Source organism: Daphnia pulex, chromosome 6 (assembly GCF_021134715.1).
Source record: "Daphnia pulex isolate KAP4 chromosome 6, ASM2113471v1".
Lineage (NCBI taxonomy): Eukaryota > Metazoa > Arthropoda > Branchiopoda > Diplostraca > Daphniidae > Daphnia > Daphnia pulex.
In genome coordinates, this window is record NC_060022.1 from 4,231,968 (window position 1) to 4,252,654 (window position 20,687).

At 41.6% G+C, this 20,687-nt stretch overlaps 4 protein-coding genes and 1 long non-coding RNA gene across 34 annotated transcripts in view; 3 read left to right on the forward strand and 2 right to left on the reverse strand.

Moving 5' to 3' along the window:
- Nucleotides 1-7,169, reverse strand: part of LOC124195902 (plasma membrane calcium-transporting ATPase 2-like) — a 44,897-nt gene extending 37,728 nt beyond the window's left edge. For 15 of the 20 annotated variants that reach the window (XM_046590548.1, XM_046590537.1, XM_046590561.1 and 12 more), the window contains exons 1-2: nt 6,832-7,162; nt 4,976-5,207 (exon numbers count right to left, since the gene is read on the reverse strand). The gene's annotated coding sequence lies outside the window, so the exon portion shown is untranslated. Of the gene's footprint in view, nt 1-4,975; nt 5,208-5,370; nt 5,445-6,831 lie in introns of those variants that run through there. The other 5 variants (XM_046590553.1, XM_046590540.1, XM_046590565.1 and 2 more) reach the window with 3 other exon arrangements.
- Nucleotides 7,170-7,184: 15 nt separating this feature from the next.
- On the forward strand, nt 7,185-11,893 carry LOC124195905 (telomerase reverse transcriptase-like). 3 transcript variants are annotated; one of them, XM_046590567.1, is made up of 4 exons: nt 7,185-7,255; nt 7,379-7,492; nt 8,542-11,258; nt 11,343-11,893. In XM_046590567.1, exons 3-4 carry the CDS (start codon nt 8,550-8,552, stop codon nt 11,811-11,813), a joined length of 3,180 nt encoding a protein of 1,059 aa, XP_046446523.1. In that variant the 5' UTR covers nt 7,185-7,255; nt 7,379-7,492; nt 8,542-8,549; the 3' UTR covers nt 11,814-11,893. The 3 variants fall into 3 exon arrangements, with proteins under 3 accessions (XP_046446523.1, XP_046446524.1, XP_046446525.1); XM_046590568.1 differs by having other exon boundaries at nt 7,195-7,255; nt 7,379-7,497; XM_046590569.1 differs by lacking the exons at nt 7,185-7,255; nt 7,379-7,492 and adding an exon at nt 7,769-8,211.
- Nucleotides 11,818-13,162, reverse strand: LOC124195908. The gene is made up of 4 exons (XM_046590577.1): nt 12,887-13,162; nt 12,609-12,825; nt 12,382-12,524; nt 11,818-12,316 (listed from the first exon to the last, which is right to left on the reverse strand). Exons 1-4 carry the CDS (start codon nt 12,945-12,947, stop codon nt 12,204-12,206), a joined length of 534 nt encoding a protein of 177 aa, XP_046446533.1. The 5' UTR covers nt 12,948-13,162; the 3' UTR covers nt 11,818-12,203.
- Nucleotides 13,163-13,320: 158 nt separating this feature from the next.
- LOC124195907 (S-adenosylmethionine mitochondrial carrier protein-like) lies at nt 13,321-15,343 on the forward strand. Of its 4 annotated transcripts, none has more exons than XM_046590573.1 (7): nt 13,321-13,407; nt 13,862-13,971; nt 14,045-14,201; nt 14,279-14,391; nt 14,461-14,728; nt 14,799-14,937; nt 15,018-15,343. In XM_046590573.1, the coding sequence occupies exons 2-7, from the start codon at nt 13,924-13,926 to the stop codon at nt 15,115-15,117; spliced, it is 825 nt and encodes a 274-aa protein (XP_046446529.1). In that variant the 5' UTR covers nt 13,321-13,407; nt 13,862-13,923; the 3' UTR covers nt 15,118-15,343. The 4 variants fall into 4 exon arrangements, with proteins under 4 accessions (XP_046446529.1, XP_046446530.1, XP_046446531.1 ...); XM_046590574.1 differs by having other exon boundaries at nt 13,327-13,407; nt 13,867-13,971; XM_046590575.1 differs by having other exon boundaries at nt 13,371-13,479.
- A 1,054-nt stretch (nt 15,344-16,397) lies between these two features.
- On the forward strand, nt 16,398-20,617 carry LOC124195909. Of its 6 annotated transcripts, none has more exons than XR_006875476.1 (8): nt 16,398-16,641; nt 16,748-16,999; nt 17,075-17,222; nt 17,305-17,793; nt 17,888-18,042; nt 18,122-18,339; nt 18,463-19,096; nt 19,158-19,503. It is a non-coding gene; the product is annotated as an uncharacterized LOC124195909 (long non-coding RNA). The 6 variants fall into 6 exon arrangements; XR_006875473.1 differs by having other exon boundaries at nt 16,399-16,641; nt 16,748-17,222; nt 17,860-18,042; ... (1 more) ...; nt 18,463-18,574; nt 18,735-19,096; XR_006875474.1 differs by having other exon boundaries at nt 16,399-16,641; nt 18,122-18,311.
- Nucleotides 20,618-20,687: the final 70 nt, after the last annotated feature.

The window sequence follows — 20,687 nt, forward strand, 5'->3', positions numbered from 1 at the left end:
AAAAACAAATGAAAGTCGCAGAAATGGTGAGAGAAAAAGAAAAGACGCCAAATTAAGTCATCAGCCGAGTATGTGGGCCGGTCGGTATTTCTGCTGTTGCCAGACAAGAAGAAGGAAAGAATAATCATCATCGTCATAAAGAAAATTAAGAAAAAAGATATGAGGAGGTTTTATAGAGCAGGGGTCTAGAAGAGGAGAGAGAGAGATGCAGCTTACGTAGGCGGAACAATAAGTCTTCCTCGCTCAAAGCTCAGCGGTCCCAACATCGACAGGACGGGCGTGAAAGTGAAGTCCTCGGGTGTTGGTGTGGTGGTGGGCGGACGGATCGGATCGTGTAGGCTGATTGGTGGATTCGCAGAACCAACGCAGTCGATTCGAGAACGAACTGACTGGACGGACGGTCGATGCTCCGGGTGGAAAAGGAGAGAGAGAGAGAGAGAGGAGGGGGGGCTTGTGCTGTGTGTGAAAGGGACAGAATCCGTCGCGCGAACAGCCAGAATAACGATCCAGCTTGCTCAACCGGCAGAGAGAAAAGGAGAGAGAGAGAGAACGGGAGACCCCCAAAAACAATAGGAATTTTCCCAGACCAACGACGAGCCTCTATAAATAGAACATGGGTGGGTCTCCCCCCCTCTGCTATACACCATGTTCGTGATTCCGTACTCTTATATATTACATGTCCATCCAATCGATAATTCAGAATTCACGTACGGAAATTCTCAACTTGATTGAATCGAAAAATAATAGCAAAAACTAGAAAAAAAGGGAAAATCGATTTGGTCTGCGTTCACGTTTCGTAGGTTCCGGAGTCCGGCTCTCTTTCTTCCGACACATTGAAAAAGGGAAGAAAAAGATACAGATAGAGCTCTCTAGTGGTAGTCGATTCAACTAGATGAAAGACGCCAAACGGGAAAAAGTAAAGTCAGTCGTATTCAAAAATAAATAAATAACACGGATCGGACATGAAGTACGACTGCACAAGTCAAAGAACCTTATAGGAGGACCCCGGCAAAAGAAAAGAACCAATCGCTCTGATAGTTAATAAGACTATTGCAAGAGGAGCTGGAGCGAGTGGATCGTTCATCATTCGCTTTCCTCTTCGCCTCTTCCTTTCTCTCCTCGACGGCCAAGTTCAACGTCGACTCTCTCCGTGTTTGCAGTTTTGCCAACAGAAGAAAAAAGGAAAAAAAAAATTAAAAGGGCGGAGGGAGTGTAGTTCTTCTTCTTTTCCTTGTTTTTCTTTAGATATTTTTTTTTCTACTACTCTGCTAGGCTTAGAGTCCTAGAGAGATCCGGACGACAGAGTGATGGATGACACCAGTCCTGGCAACCGGCAACGCACAACCCATTTCTTTTCTCTCTTTCTTTGCTTCGCCTTCTCTTTCTCCCCTCCACCATCTCTCTTTTTTTTTATTGCGCCAAATGTTCACAGAATCCAACTGACACGTTCGCCCGTCGAGAAGCTCGGCCAGAAGAATCGCAGCCCGAGAAACAACGATGGCCATCACACAGATCATCCTCCTTCGCCATGATATCCAACAGCCATTTCAAAAAGAAACTTGGCTCCACCATTTGGATCTCGAAAGAAAATAAAAAAAAGGGAAAATGAAAAAAGAAAAAAAAGGAAGACAGAAACTCCTTCGTCAGTTTCTTGCCAAATTCGAATGCAATCTTCCCTTCACGAAAAGTCTTAAGGAAGAAGGAGGCGAGCTCAGACTATGACTCGCGCAAAAGAACCGGTCGACGACAAACATCCGGCTGACACAAAAACCCAAAATTCAATTCCCTTTTAAAATACAAAAATGCTAAAAAACAAAAAAAAAAAGGCAAAAGCAGTCAAACTAGACTACTTATTATTTCTTAGGTAAGATCGCGGGAACGGTTATAAGTCCTCGGTTCTGTATTTCGGTAAGACACGACTCGAGTCCACATACTCGCTCGTTTTGGGATTGTCAACATTCCGCTCTCAGTGGCCTGCTCCGGCTTCTTGGCTGCCGGATCGATTGTCTCGTCACTAGAAAATCCTCACATCCCCCCTCTACTTTCTCGTCCACCCAACAACCTCCTAGTTTCTTTTTTCTTTCTTTTTTTCATTCTTCCCCGTTATTTTTGTTTCGTTTCTTTATGTCATATCCGTCGCTGACGACGACAGATTTATTCCTGTTTGTCTCCCATGTTTTATTTTACTTTCAAATTTAAATATTAAAAAAAGAGAGCTTTCGTGCAACATCCGCTCACGAATAAAAGGGGGGAAATAAAAAAAAAAGGAATAAGAAAAGGACGCCGATTTTAATAACGAGATTTCAAGAGGGTGAGACGACCAGTTTTTCTCCACTTGGAGAATTCCGCAATTCCGGATCAGGGCCCAAGACAAACTGAAACTTAAGTGAGGGGGGGGGGGGGGGGGGGAAGCAGAGAAAAATACGTGGACGTGATAAAAATCGATAGTCAAAAGTCGACATGGATCCCCTCCAAGAAATGATAACATCTTTCTAGTACAGACACACAATCCGGCAACTATTCCTCAGAGAGAAAGAGAAGCTTAAACTGATTTTGGTTTTATCTTTGTGTGCGCACGCTATTCTTTTTTCTTGTTCCGTTTTTTTGTTGTCTTAATGACTATAGCATTCAAGATTTCTTGTGTCTTTCGCCCATGTCCGTCAGGCTGAGCAATCAAGACGGGTAAAACAATAGAAAATGCTGGAAGCCCTCTGAGGTTCACATTCAATCAAAGCTCAGAACACAAATACACACACACACACACACGGTCGTCGGCCTGTCTTTTTTCCCTTTTATGTCATCTCTTCTTCCGGTTCTCTTTTAATAGGCGCGATGGATGGACGGATGGATGGATGGTGGGAAGGAGAAGAAAATCATTCCCACACACACGCGAGATCTGACACAATTACCCCAACTGCGTTCGCCGGCGTGAGCGTGATCCTATCGCCCGTCCGTCCCCACTCCCATTGCCGGCGTGAAAGATCATCGTAGAAATCAAAGATCATCAAGGAAAATCAAAGAAGAAGAAGAACTGCGGACGGTCGAGCAATGGCCAATGTCGTGTTCTCAAAGATTCTTGGAGGAATCGTGGAGACAAGGAGCCATACAGGGTCCATCATTGCCAGAAGGGTAGCCACGATCAATAGAGCTCCCGTTTCTTGGAGAAAGAAGAAGAAGAGGAGGAGGAAGGGGGGGGGGCTCACGCTATTCGCTTCCATCTTTTTCTTTCGTCCCTTATTTTATTTTCTTCTTTTAACCGGCCGCGGTTCCCTGCGGCCCGCTGGATATAAAAACAACAAGCCCATCCAAGTCCACCAAATCCTGTCCTGTTTTTCAAGTAATAGCCGGTTCTACGACGGCGCTTAGTCATGGGGTTGGCTCGACTGGCTTTTCGATTCAAGAAAAAAAACAAAAACGTGAAGAGGAACGGGAGGAAATAAATAAAACGTCAACTTGTTTTCATTCCTTTTTTCCTTTTCTTTTTCCCGTTTTTATTTTAATCAATAAGGGTCGAAGAGATCGTGATGTAACAAGGATTGGCGCGATCAAGAAGAGACCTACCACCACCCCGCTCCCGAAAACAAATTCTGATGAGAGGTGGATGGGTGGTTGAATAAAACAGGGGGGGGGCCGTGATCATATAAACAAATACAAGAGTGGCATCTGATCGATACTCACACACTCTTGACACGCACAAAAAGGATATATAGCGTGACAACGGGAGACCCCCCACCCACCCTCTCCCTTCCACCCCGTTCTCTTTTAGTTGTCCTCCACTTTCTCAAAAATGATCAGAAACACCGAAAAAAGTTGCCTAGTGTATTGTCGAAGCGCCTTAAAGAGTAGCTAGAAACTAGGAGCTTGTGTTATAGGAGAACGTGCCGACTACCTACCACCACTGCGCACCGTATACAAATCAATCGGAAACGGGTTAGGAGGAGGAGGAGGCAAAATAAAAGAAAGTTTCGCTCTCGAGGACTCCTACCTACCCCCGGCCCGATGCACGGAACTTTGCAAGTGAAAAATGGAGATTCCATGTATGGTCTAATCATCGAGCCGAAAAGGTTCGACACAACAATGGCGGTCCTCCCCTGCAGCGAATCGCAGTCTAGGTTTTCTTTCTCCTACCTCACTAGTCACTACACTCTCTCAGGAGCTGGTGCAGTTAATAAGCTAAAGCGAGAAAGGGTGTTAAAAAGAAAAAGGCTGCCAGCCGCGAACAGAGTGGAAAGAGAAGCAGAACAACACGTTCCGGCTCTTTTGCTTCCGATGTGTGTGTGTGTGGGTGGATAGACGAGGGAAGGACTAAAAGGAATGGGCGGTTGGGGGTTAAATCACTAATCGGACTAATGCCCTCCGACAGACCCGGGGAGAAGAGAACGCAACAAAAAGAGAGAGAGGAGGGAAAAAGAAAACGGTATATCTCAAAATACCGACGCCCTACGCTACTCATTTATTGAACATTACCGGTAGTCATCGTCGTTTCTATCGAATTATTCCCTTCCTGGTCATAAAGAATAGAACCTAATACAATGAAATAATCATCCGGATAGCAGCAAACAATAGGGGGGAGGGGCCGCCGATCCAATCGAAGATGATGACAGAGAAATGGCGACTATAATGGCGACTATTATTAACTCTAATGAAAATAATTGCGGCAACCCATTCGACGCGTGTGCCACCAACCGAATCAATACCACAACGAGGGAATCTGCTCTCGCTCTTTCTCTGTACCGAGCACAACGATGGATAATATATGTGTGTACCTTTATCCATACGGCGAATAGTAGGACTACATACATAATCGATCCAACCAACCCAATCGTCGAGCAACAAACAACCAACGGGCTTCGTCACTCTCTATATCTTCTAGGGGTTGGTTGTTGCAACACATACACGTCCATAAAAACCGAGCAAGAAATACACACACACGAGAAATATCATAAAAAAGAAAAGCAAAAGAATCAATAGATACCTGAAATAGGATGCGATGGATGTGGTCGAGTAAACCTTCCTGGTGTAGCGTTCCATGCCTCCAGGAGGACACACACACTAAAGAACCGTTCGCCCTTCCAGCAAAAAAGTCTATCGGGGCGTCGTTGTCTGCCTACCAATGTCCGTGTGTGTGTGTGTGTGTGTCACTCGATCACAAATTCTATTGATCAATCAGTTGTTATTCCGACTCCCCATTGTGGGTAGGTAGAAATCTGAAATCACAAACAAGAGGAAATAAAGAAATATTATAGTGGATTTGACGTCATTTTTTCCCGTATATAGACATCAGCTCTGCAGGTTTAGTTGAGGTGAAATGATGAAATTATAAAAGATTATAGGGGGGAAAAAAAGATAACGGGAATAAAAGAAAGATACCAGGACAATAACACGTTATCTTGCCCCGGCAGTGGCCACCGACTAACTCCCCAATCGCAATCTCTGATGGACTAAAAAGCCTACCGACAAGAGCGAGAGATGACAAGAAGTTACGCCCTAAAGTATTAACCGTATGTCGAAGATTAAAAAAAAACAAAAAAAAGATATATGGATCGTGTCGAGACACTAAAGTGTGTGGGACCGGGAAACAAGCGACAAACTGAATTGGTTGGCATTTTCTCAAAACGTTTTCGAACAAAAAACGTCGTGATTGGAATAAAGTCTCTATTCTCCATATTTCTCCAATGTTTTGCAAATTGAGCCGAGAAGCGTCTGCTCTAAAGCAGAGACGAATTTAATCACGTTCTGACAGGAAGGGCCGCATTCAGTTGGTCGATTGTTCTCAGCTACCACGTGACTGGACATTCTCACGCTCATAAAGGGATAGGATGAGACACCTTTTTTTTTCCCCCCCAATGTGATTTAATTCAGTGTCTTGGGTTTTGGAACGAAGAATCGTTCACGGACATTAGTTCGGCTGAAAACTTGATTCAATGGCGGAGCAGGTGTTGTTGGTTCATGCAAACGTGGGCTTCATTTTCTTGTACAAAGAAGAGAAAGGTTCTTTTATTCAAGAAGCAGCAGAAATAGCAGCAGCACGACACAACAACAACCGAAAAAAGGATGACGTGACCTACATATAATCCAGACAATGTCACTGTAGCTGCTGCTGTAGGGTTGATATTTTGGCTTTGAGGTTAACACACACACACGGCGTGAACTTTTTGAAAATAGTGAGGAGGTTGGAAGGCAAAAAAGAAAGAAATGGCAACGACCTGATTAGTAATCCCCAATTTTCACAGGAAAGGAAACGAGGCGCAAGCGCAGAGCTGAGGGAACCCGACATTTTTATTGACGAAAATAGCAGCCTCTGTGTCTAGTGTATCTTTTTTTCTCGAGGATTTTTTTTTTCACATCTCATCCATCACGAATATGAAAGGCAGAAGATATCTTGGTGGATGACGAATACAGTCTTTTTTAATTGAAAATTCGTGGAGGAAAAGAAAAAACGTTTTCAACTATTGCCAGCTGTGGAAAATGACGAATTGTCAAGGGGTACTATAATCTTGAAGACAAAAAATACACCCCCCATTCGGCCATTAAATATGCATGGTTTTCTCTCTCTCAACTGTGTGTGAATTTTTCTTCGCCAACAAAAAAATATTCAATTCCCTTCCATTTTCAAAGCCCATGTTGGAGAGAAAGAAAAAAAAACAAGGTCACGTTTTGTGGGACACGAATCGAGAATGAATTATTTCTAGACAGCTGCTTTGCTCGGGATCTTGCCGGTGTGGACACAACATGGGAAGAAAGAGAAAAGGTTTCGCCATATTCACACTGAGACGAACGAACGATAAAAACCGACAGGGAGGATATATATGTGTCGTTTGATATACTCACAGAGCTGCAAATACCGATGGGCACACACAACTGCTAAACAGGAGTTATTTCTTGCAATAACGTGTCCCAAGTATACAGCCAAAGTAAAAATGAAAAATCTCAACAGACAGACGTCGAAATTTGTCCACGACCGGCTGCGAAAAAAATATGGCCTCACGCACACTCACACATACACAATCACACTGTTTTAGTGGACAGCAAAGAAGAAAAAAAAAGTCAATCGAAAATACGATTCACGAGCCCCAAAATCACGACCCGACCGTATTCTCTCTTACAGAGTCGACTGAGAAACTCCCTACTAGTACTCACTGCCCGGCACTAACGCCATCTTTTTTTATTTTTTGAGGTGGGGAGAAAGGAGGAGCCGAGAAAATGTGGCGGGCTCGGGCGCGTTCACTCAACGAATCTCTCATTTTTTCTCAAGGTAATGGTTGTCTGTTTGTCTCTAACGGTATATTTACTTTTTGGCAGTGACAATAGCTATTTTCAATATTTCTAAATTCATTCAACGATTTCTTTTATTTCATTTGCTGATTTGTTTCAAAAGGGAAAAACACAGATCGTCAACTCTGGGGAGGTCTCGTCACCAGCAGACGACGTTTGTTTGTTTTGCTGTTGTCGGGACTCGCGCCTTGAAAATGGAGAGGAATCTATGAAAAATGTAAGGTATCGTCATTCATGATATGCTAGACTCATCAATATCCATGACTTTGTCTATCTTTATTCATTAGTCATGGAATTTATTATGGTACAGTAGGAAATGTCATCTGGGGTCTGTACACCTAAACAGGTCTAATTTAGTCAAATGATTAGGTGGGAAAAAATTAGGTCTTCAGGAAATTGGGTTCTAGGCCTTATTCCAGTCCGTTAGACAGTTACGTCACCACTACTCTCCGTTTTTTAAAGACTATCTTTGTTTGATTTACAATAATTGTATTCCTAGTTTATACCTTTTGACATTTACTGTTGGTTGACGTCAAACTGTGTGTTGACTCACTCAAACATAGATAACTTTAAAACTTGGATCATATTGCTGCACGACTACTTATCAGCTCAGTTAGTTTATGAGTTGATTGTATGATAATATGATCCATTGTTCAGATTTTGTTATATAAAAGGCTCCTTTACATAATTCAAATTAAAAACCAATAAAAGTCTTCCTTTGGGCTATTGTGAATGTACTCATTCATCCTTAATTGTGTATCTGTGAACTGGATATGTATTTGTGCTAGCCAAGAAGAAACGGTACTGGCGTTCAATGTTTCGATGACGCACATGGCTGTGTGGTGAGAGGCGGACAACAGAAGTTGAGTCCTAGGCTATTATTTACAGCCTCGGGGTGTATTAAAGCGGAGACGGTGGTAATTTCCACCGTTTGCGGTAAATTTTTCATGGGATTTCTCAAATATGAACGAATGCCCCACTTTCCCTTTTGTGTCCCCCCTCCCCCCCAAGTTCCAAAGCAAAAAAGAACAAACAAAAACTTGTGATCCTGTTTCTCATCACATACCTAGCGCTCTAGTTTTGAGAGTTGAATGAGCCATGGAAGAGAACAGAGTAGACAATTCAAACCACCATGACTCAACACCCTTGATTGATTTGTACAGTACGAATCGGGAGAAAATTTGAAATACCTGCGCTGTGTTTTGAAACTCTCCGTCTTGCCTGATTGCTTTAATTTTATGTTCTTTTTTTTTCTTCTTCACGCAGAATTCCCGATGACTGAAAGCGGATTTGATATCTTGAAGAAAGTCTTTGCCGGCAGGCAGGTTATCAGCTTAGCTGATTTGAAGGACGATGGGGAAAATAACAAAAAGTTGCCACAACTGTTTCGAAAGGCTGTAGCCATCCATGTTCAGCACCAGTGCAAGCTGCGGGCTGCGCCGCAGGTTGGAGCCAAACAACAGCTGGACTGGTATCAATTAATTGAGTCATGCGATTCCAACTTGTTCATGAGAGGCCTAAAGGACAAATGGCACCTGCCTTGTGTGACAACAAGCAGCGTCTGCGAATGCCCTTTCGTACCACATGCCACCAAGACCGATTGGGAGGCGCTCCATGCGGAAATCGGAACCCAAAAGATGAAATGCCTCCTCATCCACTGCAGCATCTTCGTCCTTGTTGGAAGCCGAGCCCTGCTACAAATTTGCGGTTCGCTGGATAAAGGTGACCTGGAGAAAAGCTATCCGCCCATCTTCAAATTCCGCGCAGCCCCAAAGGCCACCAAACGCAAAAGAAAAGAGATAGAAAATGTGGTAGCGATTCTGCCTAAAACATCGACGCTTCCAGTTCTCGATCGCCCGTCTGCCAAGCGACCATTGAAGAAAATTCGTCTTGCATCCAGTGATGGGCAATCTCAGAATGTCGAGTTCCTTATAGATACGACCAAAAGTATCGCTCCGATCGTCGATAAAATTCCAGATAATCCACCGACATCTTTGGTGCCTGTTTTGAAAAAAATACGCTTCCAGCAATCTGACAGCTTGTCTCTTCCTATACCGTTATCTATCGAAGCCAAAGTGCCAACAAACGAAACTGAACATCCATCCAGTTGGAAGGAAATGGGCAAGAAGAAGACTCGGCGTTGGCGCAACAAGTTGATAGCAAAACAAAATGTAGATAATCGAAGAGCTATTGATGGCTCTATCAAAATTGCACACGATGAAATTCTCTACAGTAGCTCTGGCTGGACGCATTTTCCGATAACCCATCCGATTTCTCATTCTTCTCCGAATCCGACTGTGCTGGCTATTTTGAGAGCGGCCGTCGGTACCGAATGCAACGAGTCAGAAGATCAACTACGATCAAATTTGCCCAGATTGGGTCAACTGATCGAGGTCATGATGAAGAATCACCGTCGATGTCGGTACAATCCAATCGTACGGCGGATGTTGGCCAATTCAGACTACGACCCGAAAAAGTCTTTTGTCGATGCCGGCCGTGTTTATCTGTTTATCAGATGCGTTATCAAGAAAGTCGTGCCAATCGAGTTGCTAGGCGGCCAAACTAACCAGCAAATATTTTTATCGAACGTCCGAAGATTCGTTGAAGCCGGTCGGGGCACATCGTTCACGCTCAATGATCTCATTCAGTCAATGCAGACCAGTAAATGCCACTGGTTCTCGCATTTTTCGAGCCTACCCGTCCAGATTTCATTGCTGGCCAGATTGATCACTTGGCTTTTCGTGGGTTTCGTTAAACCTTTGATCCGACAGCATTTTTATGCCACAGAGACATCTTATGGCCGTAATCGGATATTTTTCTATTCGAAAGATGTTTGGCAAAGGATCCATCATCGAATGCTACGCTCTATCTGCTCCGTCAGTCTCCGTCAACCGCTACCCGTGTTGGAGAAATCGACAGCTCCCGACCCAGCGGCGGAATTGCAAAATCTCCTACTTTTCGCTCGATTGCGTTTTGTTCCAAAAAAGAACGGCTCTCGACCCATCATGTCCACCAAGTTCCGAAATACTAGTCGTAAAGAAGTCAACACCGCTCGTTTACTCCTCAGTACCATTGCCGGTCTTTATGCGGAAGGGATGGATGCCAAATCGACCCACAGTTTGCATCGAAAATGGGTCCACTTTGTCGAAAATCGAGACAAAGAACAACCCGTTTATTTTGTCAATGCTGACGTCGAAGACGCTTTTGGATCTATTGATCACCAGAAAATGGTGGCCCTCTTGAAAGGATATGGCAGGACACTTCCGAAAGAGCTGCAGATCCGCACTTTGTGTACCGTCAGTCCAGATGGTCGGCGAAGTAAACCTTTCCAAGTCATTCCGTACTTCCATAAAACAAATCCAGAAGGATGGGTGCAGCAAATGTCACCCGGCACTGTCGTTTTCCATACAGGAACCCGCACTGAGAAATTGGACATTGTCAAAATCCTGCAATTTGCCATCAAATCCGTCCGTGAGGTCCATGTCGTCCACCATGATAAGACACATTATCGGTTGAAGCGAGGAATTCCACAAGGATCTCAGCTATCCAGTGCCCTGTGTCACATTTACTACGGTCATTTGGTTCGAGAGCATCTGTTTGAATTTCTCAATCACCCAGAAGACTTGCTAATTCGGGTGGTCGATGATTTCCTTTATCTGACCACTAATGGCGAGCGCGCTCGAACGTTTCATCATCGCATCCACCAGGGCTTTACAGACTACAACGCTTACGTCAATATCAACAAATCTGCAACGAATTTGGATCTGACCGAGCCTCGCGACGAAACTAAAGATAAACCGGTCCGAAAACCTGTTTGGTTCTCCTTCTGTGGGCTGCAATTCCACACGAAAACGTTGGAAATTCGTGGAGACTACACCAAATACGAAGGGACGGACATTATCCACTGCATCACGCCGACATCTGGAGAGCCCGGGAAATTATTACTCAAGCGTCTACAAGGAATTTCAACACTAAAAATTGAGGTGACTTTCAGTTTTCTCTTTAAAAAAAAATAAAATAAAGTCCAGTTTGTTTTTACGTGTGTAATTTTATATTTAAATTTTTAGACCATTTACCTTGACGCAAGAGTGAATAGGAAACCGACTATTACCAGATCCATGTTCAGTGCTTGTCTCATGGCCGCTTTCCGGTTTCATGCCATTGTGAAACACATTTTGATGCGTAGTACCCGACGTCACCACCGGTGTGACAAAGCCCTGGACGCTCGCTACCTCGCCCACACTGTGATAAAGGAATGCTGCTCTAAAATGGTCGGCCACGTCAGCAGTGTCCACCGACGCAGGAAAGATGTCAAGATTATTCTCAGTAGGACGGAGACGGCCTGGCTCTGCTACGAGGCGTTTCACCGAAAGCTCAACCAGCACGAAAAGCTCTACTCGAATGTTCTGTTGGCTATCCGAATGCTACAAAACGAATACGAGAAAAAGTTGCCAGAAGCGAAGCTCAGAAACATTCGATCGTGGATTGGGCGCCGGATTCCCCGGTCATTCCGACGGATGAAAGATCGCGTGACGTAAACTGTTTTGTATCAAAGCTTGTATTTTTCAAGTCGTGTTTTGCTTGAATAAAAGAAAATGCAATTTTTTTTTCATCAAAATTGTGATAAATCGTTGCAAAACAGACAAACAGATTAGCTGCATACGTGACTAGATTACACAATTCTTCTTGGAGGATCAATCACGTCTAAAGCTTCAAAATGGACGAATTCACCATCAAATAGCATAATAGTATTAGAAAGTAGCGCAAAAATAATTTTGTACGAAGACAATTTAAGCTTCTTGGTTCAGCACGAGATGAGGTTATATCATTAATGCAGCATAAAGTTACCGCGTGAATTCGATGAGATTCATTAAGTATTGCAATTAAAGTGTTAATTTGAGATACTGGAGGTTCAGACGATGCGCTCGTCAAGCGTCATAAAGGACCGGCCGAACCTGAACGGCATTCGGTTCATAACCTTGCTGAATTTTGTAATCTTCGTTCGGCATACCATTTAATTTCATCAATTCTTCTTTGGTAGCTGTGATTAAAAAATAAAAAGAATCATGTCAAGTTTTTCATTGTTTTTAAATTCAAGGAACTTACAAAAAGCAATTGTGTCATTATGCTCATACTTGCTGTGACACACAGAGTATAATGGACATTTACTGCAAAAACAGCAAACAAGAACCAATATTGAAGATAAAAGGCAGGAAATAATGACCCCAACTGATATAGCTATCAGCATACTGTAAATACATCAGAATAGATGCAAAAAAAGAACCAAATTATGTAAAAGTTTAAAGCTTAAGACCACTAAAATTGTTAATTACCTATCACCAAATCCTAACATAGAATCATGTGACTTTCTTTCACAGCACATACCAGTACCAGGAACAGCTTGGCTATCAGAATAACAACAATCGGTAAATTGGGGAGGATCTTCAGGTCTAGGACAATGAAAGAGATCTTGATCATCAGATAATTGAGAAGTGTTATCATTAATCCATCTTCTGTGATTTTCAATTTGGCATAACCTCCCATAAATGCCTGCAAAATTTTAAATAGATAATAAAAAAAAGCAAACAAGTAAAAATATAAACATTCTTACATGGGAAAAGAGAGAATGTTGAGAAAAGTATTGCTATGGAAGCAAATGCTTTGAAACACATCTTATTATACTGATGAGTGATGAGATATTACAACTTAATGTTGTAGAATTATGGTTACTTTAATGATGAATAATAAGCAACGCTATGAGAAAAAATCTCTCGTGTCTCTAGTCTAGTGCTCTTGAAAATAGCGTGCTCAAATTCGACCCATCACAACATTACAGAACAATTGCCTGAGGCTGCAGAATATGTCGTGTTTACCACGCCCAACTTGACATAACTAAACAGCTACCAAGTGACGTCATTGTTAAAATTTCCAAATCTGTTCCAAAATTCTTCCAGAGTCATTTAAATTATATTAAGAGCTTTATTTATAACTTTAAACAATTAAAATGATGATTTTTCTAAAATTTTATTTAATGCTCTACTGTGTGAATCAACAATATCTGACAGCGTAGCGCAAGGAAAACTGCTAAAGAGACAGACGACGGAAACCGGCTAAACATGTCTCCAAGTTCAAGTACAAGAAATTTTCGCAAATTATACTTATTTTACTACTAAACTCTCGTTATTATGTTGAACATTAAGAGAGGCATGTTTGCGTGTTCTCTACACTTTCTTCTTTTTTTAGTTCTGTTTCAAACATTTTACCGTATACCTTCTCTTCTGAAAACATGTCCAAAATCTCTTTTCCATTCTCTAACAAATTGAAACGATAGAAAAGAAGTTAGCACATTGTTTTCTCGATCTACAGTCGAATAAATGTGTCCCAGTACGCGCAAAAAATGTTGCTCATAGATAAACAAAATCATTGCACAGCTGTCAGAAAATTTTAGAGAGCTTCTTTCTTAACTAAACCATTTAGTCAGTTATAAGAAATTTAGAAATAACGTTTTTACCATTCCGTTTTGTGTGTTTCTATTCAACAATACAATATATTGTCAATCTAACAAGTAATTTTTTTTAATGTCAAGGATAGTAGCTGTACCTGGTATCAACATTTTCTTAATTGGAAACAACTCCAGTTTTGAACAAGATGGCTACTGAAACAAGTTTTAATACTTCATTTCACAACTTCCTAATTGTAAGGACAGTTAGAGATAATTTTAGTTCCTTAGGCTATTTTTGTAAATATATGTGAACTTTACTTTTTGTAGGCTGGCGGAATTGCAGGAATTTCTGTGGATGCTGGACTTTTCCCCCTTGATACTATTAAAACAAGGTTACAGAGTCCTGATGGTTTTGTAAAGTCAGGAGGGTTTCGTGGAGTTTATTCTGGACTTGGGACAGCTGCTTTGGGTTCAGCACCAACTGGTAAGTGGTAGAATTGACTTAAGTTACACAAGCAAATATGTGTTTAATTTACTTGCAAATTTTTTTGCGAAATGTAGCGGCACTATTTTTTTGTACTTATGAAAATACCAAACGATTACTGAATAGTAATGGCTTTTTCACTATTTGGCAGCCAATTGTTCATATGACCAGTGCTGCGTTTGGTGAAGTTGTAAGTCATATGCACCTCTTCTTACATAACAAAAATAGTTTATAAATAAATATGAAACTTGTCGTCTAGACAGCATGCTTAATACGCGTTCCGGTCGAGGTAGTGAAACAAAGACGACAAGCAGGATTCCACTCCTCCAGCAAACATATTTTTCGGTCAATCCTACAGCTAGAAGGAATCGCTGGCTTGTATAGGGGTTATATGACAACCGTTCTCCGCGAAATTCCATTTTCATTTATTCAGTTTCCTCTTTGGGAGGGGATGAAATCCTTTTGGTCAGACGCACAAGGACGACCAGTCAGCCCATGGCAATCTTCTGTTTGCGGCGCTGTTTCGGGTAAGTTAGATCTTATGCTCTTATAATTGTAACAATGTAACTAATTGACTGACTGTTGGGTTTCTTTTAGGAGGAATAGCCGCAGCTGTTACAACACCCCTCGACGTGGCTAAGACAAGAATAATGTTGGCCGACCCGGCTAGTATTGAAGCGGGTGGAAAACTCAGCCTAGTTTTGAGAAGCATTTACTTTGCTCAAGGAATCAAAGGGTAATGCAGTTATTTATTTATTCCGCTTTTCTTCATCCCTTCTAAGTGTTCTAACATCAAATGTCTATTATAATTGACAGACTTTTTGCTGGAATCGTCCCACGTGTTCTTTGGATATCAATCGGAGGAGCAATATTTCTCGGAGTTTACGACAAAGCCTTGGTTACCCTTAATTCATGACCGGATCCTTGACTTCATTGGCAGTTTACTCACAGGAAACCCAAAATTGTAACATGTTTAGTTGGCTTGAATTTTTACCGAATTAAATCTGCCATTTTTAAATTACGTTTGAATTTGCAATCAAGAAAAGGATTTTGTTGTTGCACTTGGTTGTTGCAATCATTCAGCAGGAAATGTCTTGTTAAGATAATTCATGTCTTCAGTAATATAGATTGCTCTATTAGAACCTGCATCAAAGCCCTTTCTCGGACTAAACAGATCATGTAGTCTATTGTGTAAAAGTTAAAAGTTTGACGCTGACAAAGGACATTACGCGCAACCTTTTTTGTGAGCCACAAACCATTTAATATGTAACGATCGATACCAGGCTCTGCTAGGACTGGTAGCTTAATAGTTTAAGGATATTCTTTCTAAAACTAGCTTGCATTTTTATTTTCCTGTAAAATGTGAATTAGTCTGACGGATACCTAATGAATTTTTCACCATTTTCTTGTCTGATCAACATCATTCAGGTGGAATCTTCTTCGCAAAAACTGTTTAAATCTTATTCATTCAATCTGTACTTACGTTATCTTATTATGATGGAGCCCGTAGTAAATTTGTTGGAAAGGATTCACTAATGCGGCTGGTTTGCGTCAACACGCGGGAGTGATACGCGTCATTCGACACTTAAGGAGGTCATTGTTAATTAATACCTGGTTTCTGAGGTCTAGTTTGGCTACACCAAAAGGCGGCCTTGCACATTTTAAGCCCCCCGGCAAAGTTGATGGGATTCTGTGATAATAAGGAAAATGTAAAGGTAACTGTAACGCAAAGTGTATACCGTAGTTGAAATGGTAATTCCAACTGCAAACAACTCAGTAATGCGCATACTACAAAGTACAAAGGGCTTGTAGTGTTAAACATATTATAACATTAAAAGTTCTGTGACACTATAAAGGTAAAATTAAAATTTTGTTTGCAGAGGCTTTTAATGCAGGAATTAATCAATTAGATGGCTCATTCAATCAGAATTTTGTAATGCCGAGTTTTAAATTTATAATTGAACCAGCAGTAGCTCACGAATTTGTGTTATTTTAAATTTTTTTGAAAATGACTGAAGGTTATGTGCGTGGTAGTGTTGGTGATAACGATACTGATTTCTAGATGTATCACGGAATCACTTGCGTGGGCTACACTACAGCTAATAATCTAGCATGTCCGTTAAAACGTTAACGGTTTAGTAAACGCTGTACTCTTATTCCTCACCCTAGATGGCGAAGCCGTCGAACTATGTCCCATCTCAGGGCAGTCAAGGAAATTGTGAATTGTCTGTTTTAAGAAGAAGAAAAAAAAGTGGCGACCTGACACCTGAGTGCTGAGTCCGAGACTGATGAGCACGTTGTGACTTTGAGTTCAGAGCTTTCATGTAAAAGAGGCTTACCTTTTTATTGAGTGTGGAATGTGGTCGGGGAGAAGAACAGTTTCCAACAGTTAGTCAGAGCTATGTACTAGCTATATAGATTATAGCTCTGAGTTAGTTAGGTAAGAATTGTAAAATTTCAGTGAAAGTAAAAGTTGAAGTGTAGAAATTTCATCTTTCAATAATTATGAAACTGCTATTAATAACCGTTTCTATCATTCTATTTAGGTTACTTATAATATTAAGTCACCAGCCAATCCTATCTGGAATTTTGCTATAGATGAGACTAGACTTTCAGACGGTCGTCAACGTTGAGAAAGAAGAAGAATCTGAATCCAAAGTAGAGCCAGAAGAACCAACTACTAACAGTATACCAAAAGAACTTATTCCACACGCTCCAAGACTAGCATTATTGTGGCTTATCATTGTTGACTTACGAATAATGGTTTTGCTGGTGGAGTCATCAATGAGGAAAGCATGGTACCTCCACTAAATCGAAATATTCTTTACCAACCGACGTTATTTTCAATTTTGGCATTGGACGGCCGGCACCAGACGTATGTTAACCAGTACACGAGCAATCCACTTGTGGCCAGTAAGCACCAGGCATCGGAGGAGAAACACAGTAAATGTTACTTGTCGCTCAAGTTTCCCGTTACCAAACCTTTATCACCTCCATCATATCAAAGGACTAAAGCATCAGGTAATAGGAAACATTTAAATTTGTTTTCGAATCCATAGCTAATGAGCATTTTATTCTTTCTAACTGATCCGGAAACACTAAGGTGATGAAATTCGTCTTTACGGTCAATTGAGTTCGACCGTATCACGAATTGAAACATCTAACCCGATGTCGTTCAAAATTTCCATTGCGACCACAAGAATAACTCACCGGCTTGGATCTACTCATTGGCCAGACCTCTGTTCAGGAATGACACGTTTTTCCGCACAGACGGCCTCTAATCGTTAAAGAATTCGCTTTGTAAGGTCGAACGCTCAGCATGTCTCGCTGAGAAGAAAGGATGACCAAAGCCGGCAACATGGGTATGGATTGTAAAACGGTCAGTGAAGTCGCCCCACCTGATTACGTAAACGCAAGATAGTGGAAGCGCCCAAATCGTCGCAACCAACTGTCACATAAGAATGAAGATGACTTGCAACTTTAGGGTGCTACTAACTAAGCATTACCGCAAGAGGTTCGAAAAATCTGCTGCCAGTACTACCACCTAATCTTTTTCGACTTAAGTGCACATTAGAGACTTTGGGATCTGGAGGTAAACATCTGGAGTAAAAGTGTTGAGAAAATCTGGTCAATTGGTCCATCCATCAAATTGTCCTAGTAAATTGTCCGTCGAATTTTTTTTATAGCTCGTCCAGGGAGGAGTTCTGATGATGATCTGATGAAGATGGTCTCGACCAGAGAATGCAGTCCGAGCGAAAGCATTGAAACTTCAGATACTGAACTGGGAAGCCCGGCCATAGAATTCCGTCAACGCCGGAATGGATCCGATGCCAGTTTCAAGGTAAAAATGCAAATGATTCCATTCGAAATTGGTTTGACGAATTCAAACAACTTTTTTCTATTATCTGTGGTGAAAGCAGTCGACGTCCAGCACGGAATCGGATTCAATGCCGTTTGCCAACGACAACGCCGGTACCATCAAACAGCGAAGTGGGCCGGCTCACTCGGCCCTTGCGGCACTGACGTACTCTTCTTCCTCTGTCGCCGTCGTTCTGTCTCCGTCACTCGGCCGACGGGCGCCATCCCACCAGCAAAACCAACATAATCTCGGTCAGCATTGTGCGCCCCTGTCTCTTAAGTAAATTCTCTCACTCGTCCCATTTGCCTCGCTTTGAAACTCCTTAGCGTTTGCATTTTCTTTAGCTTTTGCTGCCAAATTCAAAGCTTGTTTGTCAGTGCCACTTTTGTTTTCGATTAACAGGAACTAGCGACGTGTTGAACGACATTGGCAACATGCTAGCTGACCTGACGGACGAATTGGGCTCTATGTTCTTCGCCTGCCTTCCTCTTTCACCTTCGTGAGTGATGAGCCGGTGCGAGCTTTTCCTTTATAATTTTCAATTATTCTTTTCTTCAACGCTTTTTTTTTATTTGATTTTTTTATGATTTCATTCTTTTATTCGACTAAATGCATAAATTTCGATAAATTCTTGGTTGACCACGAAAAAAAAATTAAAAAAAAAGTATTTATAGTTTCAACAACCTGCCGCGAGCATATCGAACCGGTGTTTGTCGGTCATCGTGACGGGGCTACACTCGGCCGCCACCCTTCGCATGATCTAGATACCAACAACTGCTGAACACGCACGCTTCAAGGAATTGTTTGACTCGCATTTTTCAAATTACATTCTGGCTATGAACATAATAAAACCTGATGGATTTGCAATTATATAGATTCATTATGGCGCATCCCCTAAATTTGTTGCACTTTGCCAGATTGGAAAATTACTGTTTCACAGAGCACAGATTCGATGAATTTTCCAAGAAAACCAGCAGATGACATAATCCATAATATTTCATCTCCCTTTCATCATGTTGAGCCCACAACCCAAAATGTAAGATGAAAAACAAATTAATGAATTTTTGTTGTAATAATTTTATTAAATTTGCCAAAAGGGAAGGTTCTGGGAGTGGTATCTGACCAGAGGCCACGCTCTTACTTCATTGCGCTGCATACTGGGCCGTAATTGTGCCATCTAGTGTTACCGAGTGAACGGCAACCGTCGATGACCCTCAGGGGCTAATCGTACGAACTTAAGGACACAACTTCAGAGCGTGTGTCAGCTAGTCAAGAATACCGGGGTTATATGGGTAACGATCTTTATAGATAGACGTCCTTTATAGCAACAGGACGCCTAACAGATCGGGAGGTGAGTTTAGAAGTAAATTGAGACGTAGAGATTAGTAGTTGTGTGAGTAGTTATTTTAGTGTGAGTAGTTAGTGGTTGAGTTAGCAGTTAGATTATTAAGTTAGCAGTTAGATTATTAGTAGTATTGAGCAGACAGTATATGAGGAGCATTATACAATTTGGAGGGACAGAGAATCGAACACGGGACAATTTGGTAGGATACAGTGTGCTCTAACCATTGCGCTAAGGTCGCACATCTCGATGTGAATTAAATCGAATCAGTATAGGCGTACAGACGCCTTGGGGTTCTTGATCTACTTGACTTTTCGCAGTCTAATCATGATGTATCTGTGGCCTAATGGATAAGGCGTCGGCCTCCAAAGTCGGTGTCTGTGGGTTCAAGTCCCGAATTTTCCAATGAAAGTGCTGTATAGTGGACAGATGGAGATAGAAGTTGTTCTTACTGGATAATCCCGAAGAAAACTGATCGTTGCCATAAATGGACAGATCAATTTATATGAGAAATACTAAACTATTTTTAAAAAGCTCTGCTATTATGGGATCCCACGGGTTGAATTTTGTCGAGATAGAGCAGAGTCTCCTCTGCGGTCCGCTTTCAAAGCGTTTAATTTTAGATTGTTAAATATGGTTAAATGACGCAGAATATCTAATAGTCGGCACCGTCACCGGTGTGGTTACGCAATGCGCGCTGTATGCAAATATGGCCGACAAGGCGACAACCAACCATTCATGCCGTTTTGAAGCCGAAACGCATAAACTTTATACACGCTCGAGCTGATTTGAATTCGCTGAGGTATATTCCTACATTCTTATTTCTCCCTTTTTCTTCTTCAATTTAACACTGGTCCATCTCGATGGAAATGATTTCTTTTACGTTACGTGACGATTTTAACTAGTGGTATTTTTTTTTTCTTTCTCCGTCCTTTTTGTTATTGCCCGCCCAGCCAACTGATGTACCTATATAATATTGTATGGAATACATGTACACGTTTATCGTATCCCACTTTTGAGCAGATAAACGGTGTCTGTAAGCCAACTGCACGTTTTTTTTATTGAAAAACAAAAACAAGCCCTCCTCAATAATCGGACTGGTTTGAACCCTTATATTTTTCATCCAATCTACGCGTTTTGAGTGTTCCTCCCGTCGTCCTTTGATTTATGCTAGCTTTTGATCTTCACACTAAATAAAAAGATTTCTTCATTTGATCTCTGCAAAAGTTTGTCTATTATCATTTGATATTGTTGTCTCTTTTCTTGTATAATGTTCAGATAAAAT

Coding starts and splice junctions, on each gene's coding strand:
- LOC124195905 (XM_046590567.1), top strand. CDS start 8,550: ATGACTGAAAGCGGATTTGATATCTTGAAGAAAGTCTTTGCCGGCAGG. Junction 11,259..11,342: donor TTTCAACACTAAAAATTGAG/GTGACTTTCAGT, acceptor TTAAATTTTTAG/ACCATTTACCTTGACGCAAG.
- LOC124195908 (XM_046590577.1), bottom strand. CDS start 12,947: ATGTGTTTCAAAGCATTTGCTTCCATAGCAATACTTTTCTCAACATTC. Junction 12,525..12,608: donor ATGTTAGGATTTGGTGATAG/GTAATTAACAAT, acceptor ATGTATTTACAG/TATGCTGATAGCTATATCAG. Junction 12,317..12,381: donor TAATGACACAATTGCTTTTT/GTAAGTTCCTTG, acceptor TTTTAATCACAG/CTACCAAAGAAGAATTGATG.
- LOC124195907 (XM_046590573.1), top strand. CDS start 13,924: ATGGCTACTGAAACAAGTTTTAATACTTCATTTCACAACTTCCTAATT. Junction 13,972..14,044: donor CATTTCACAACTTCCTAATT/GTAAGGACAGTT, acceptor TACTTTTTGTAG/GCTGGCGGAATTGCAGGAAT. Junction 14,729..14,798: donor TGTTTGCGGCGCTGTTTCGG/GTAAGTTAGATC, acceptor GGTTTCTTTTAG/GAGGAATAGCCGCAGCTGTT.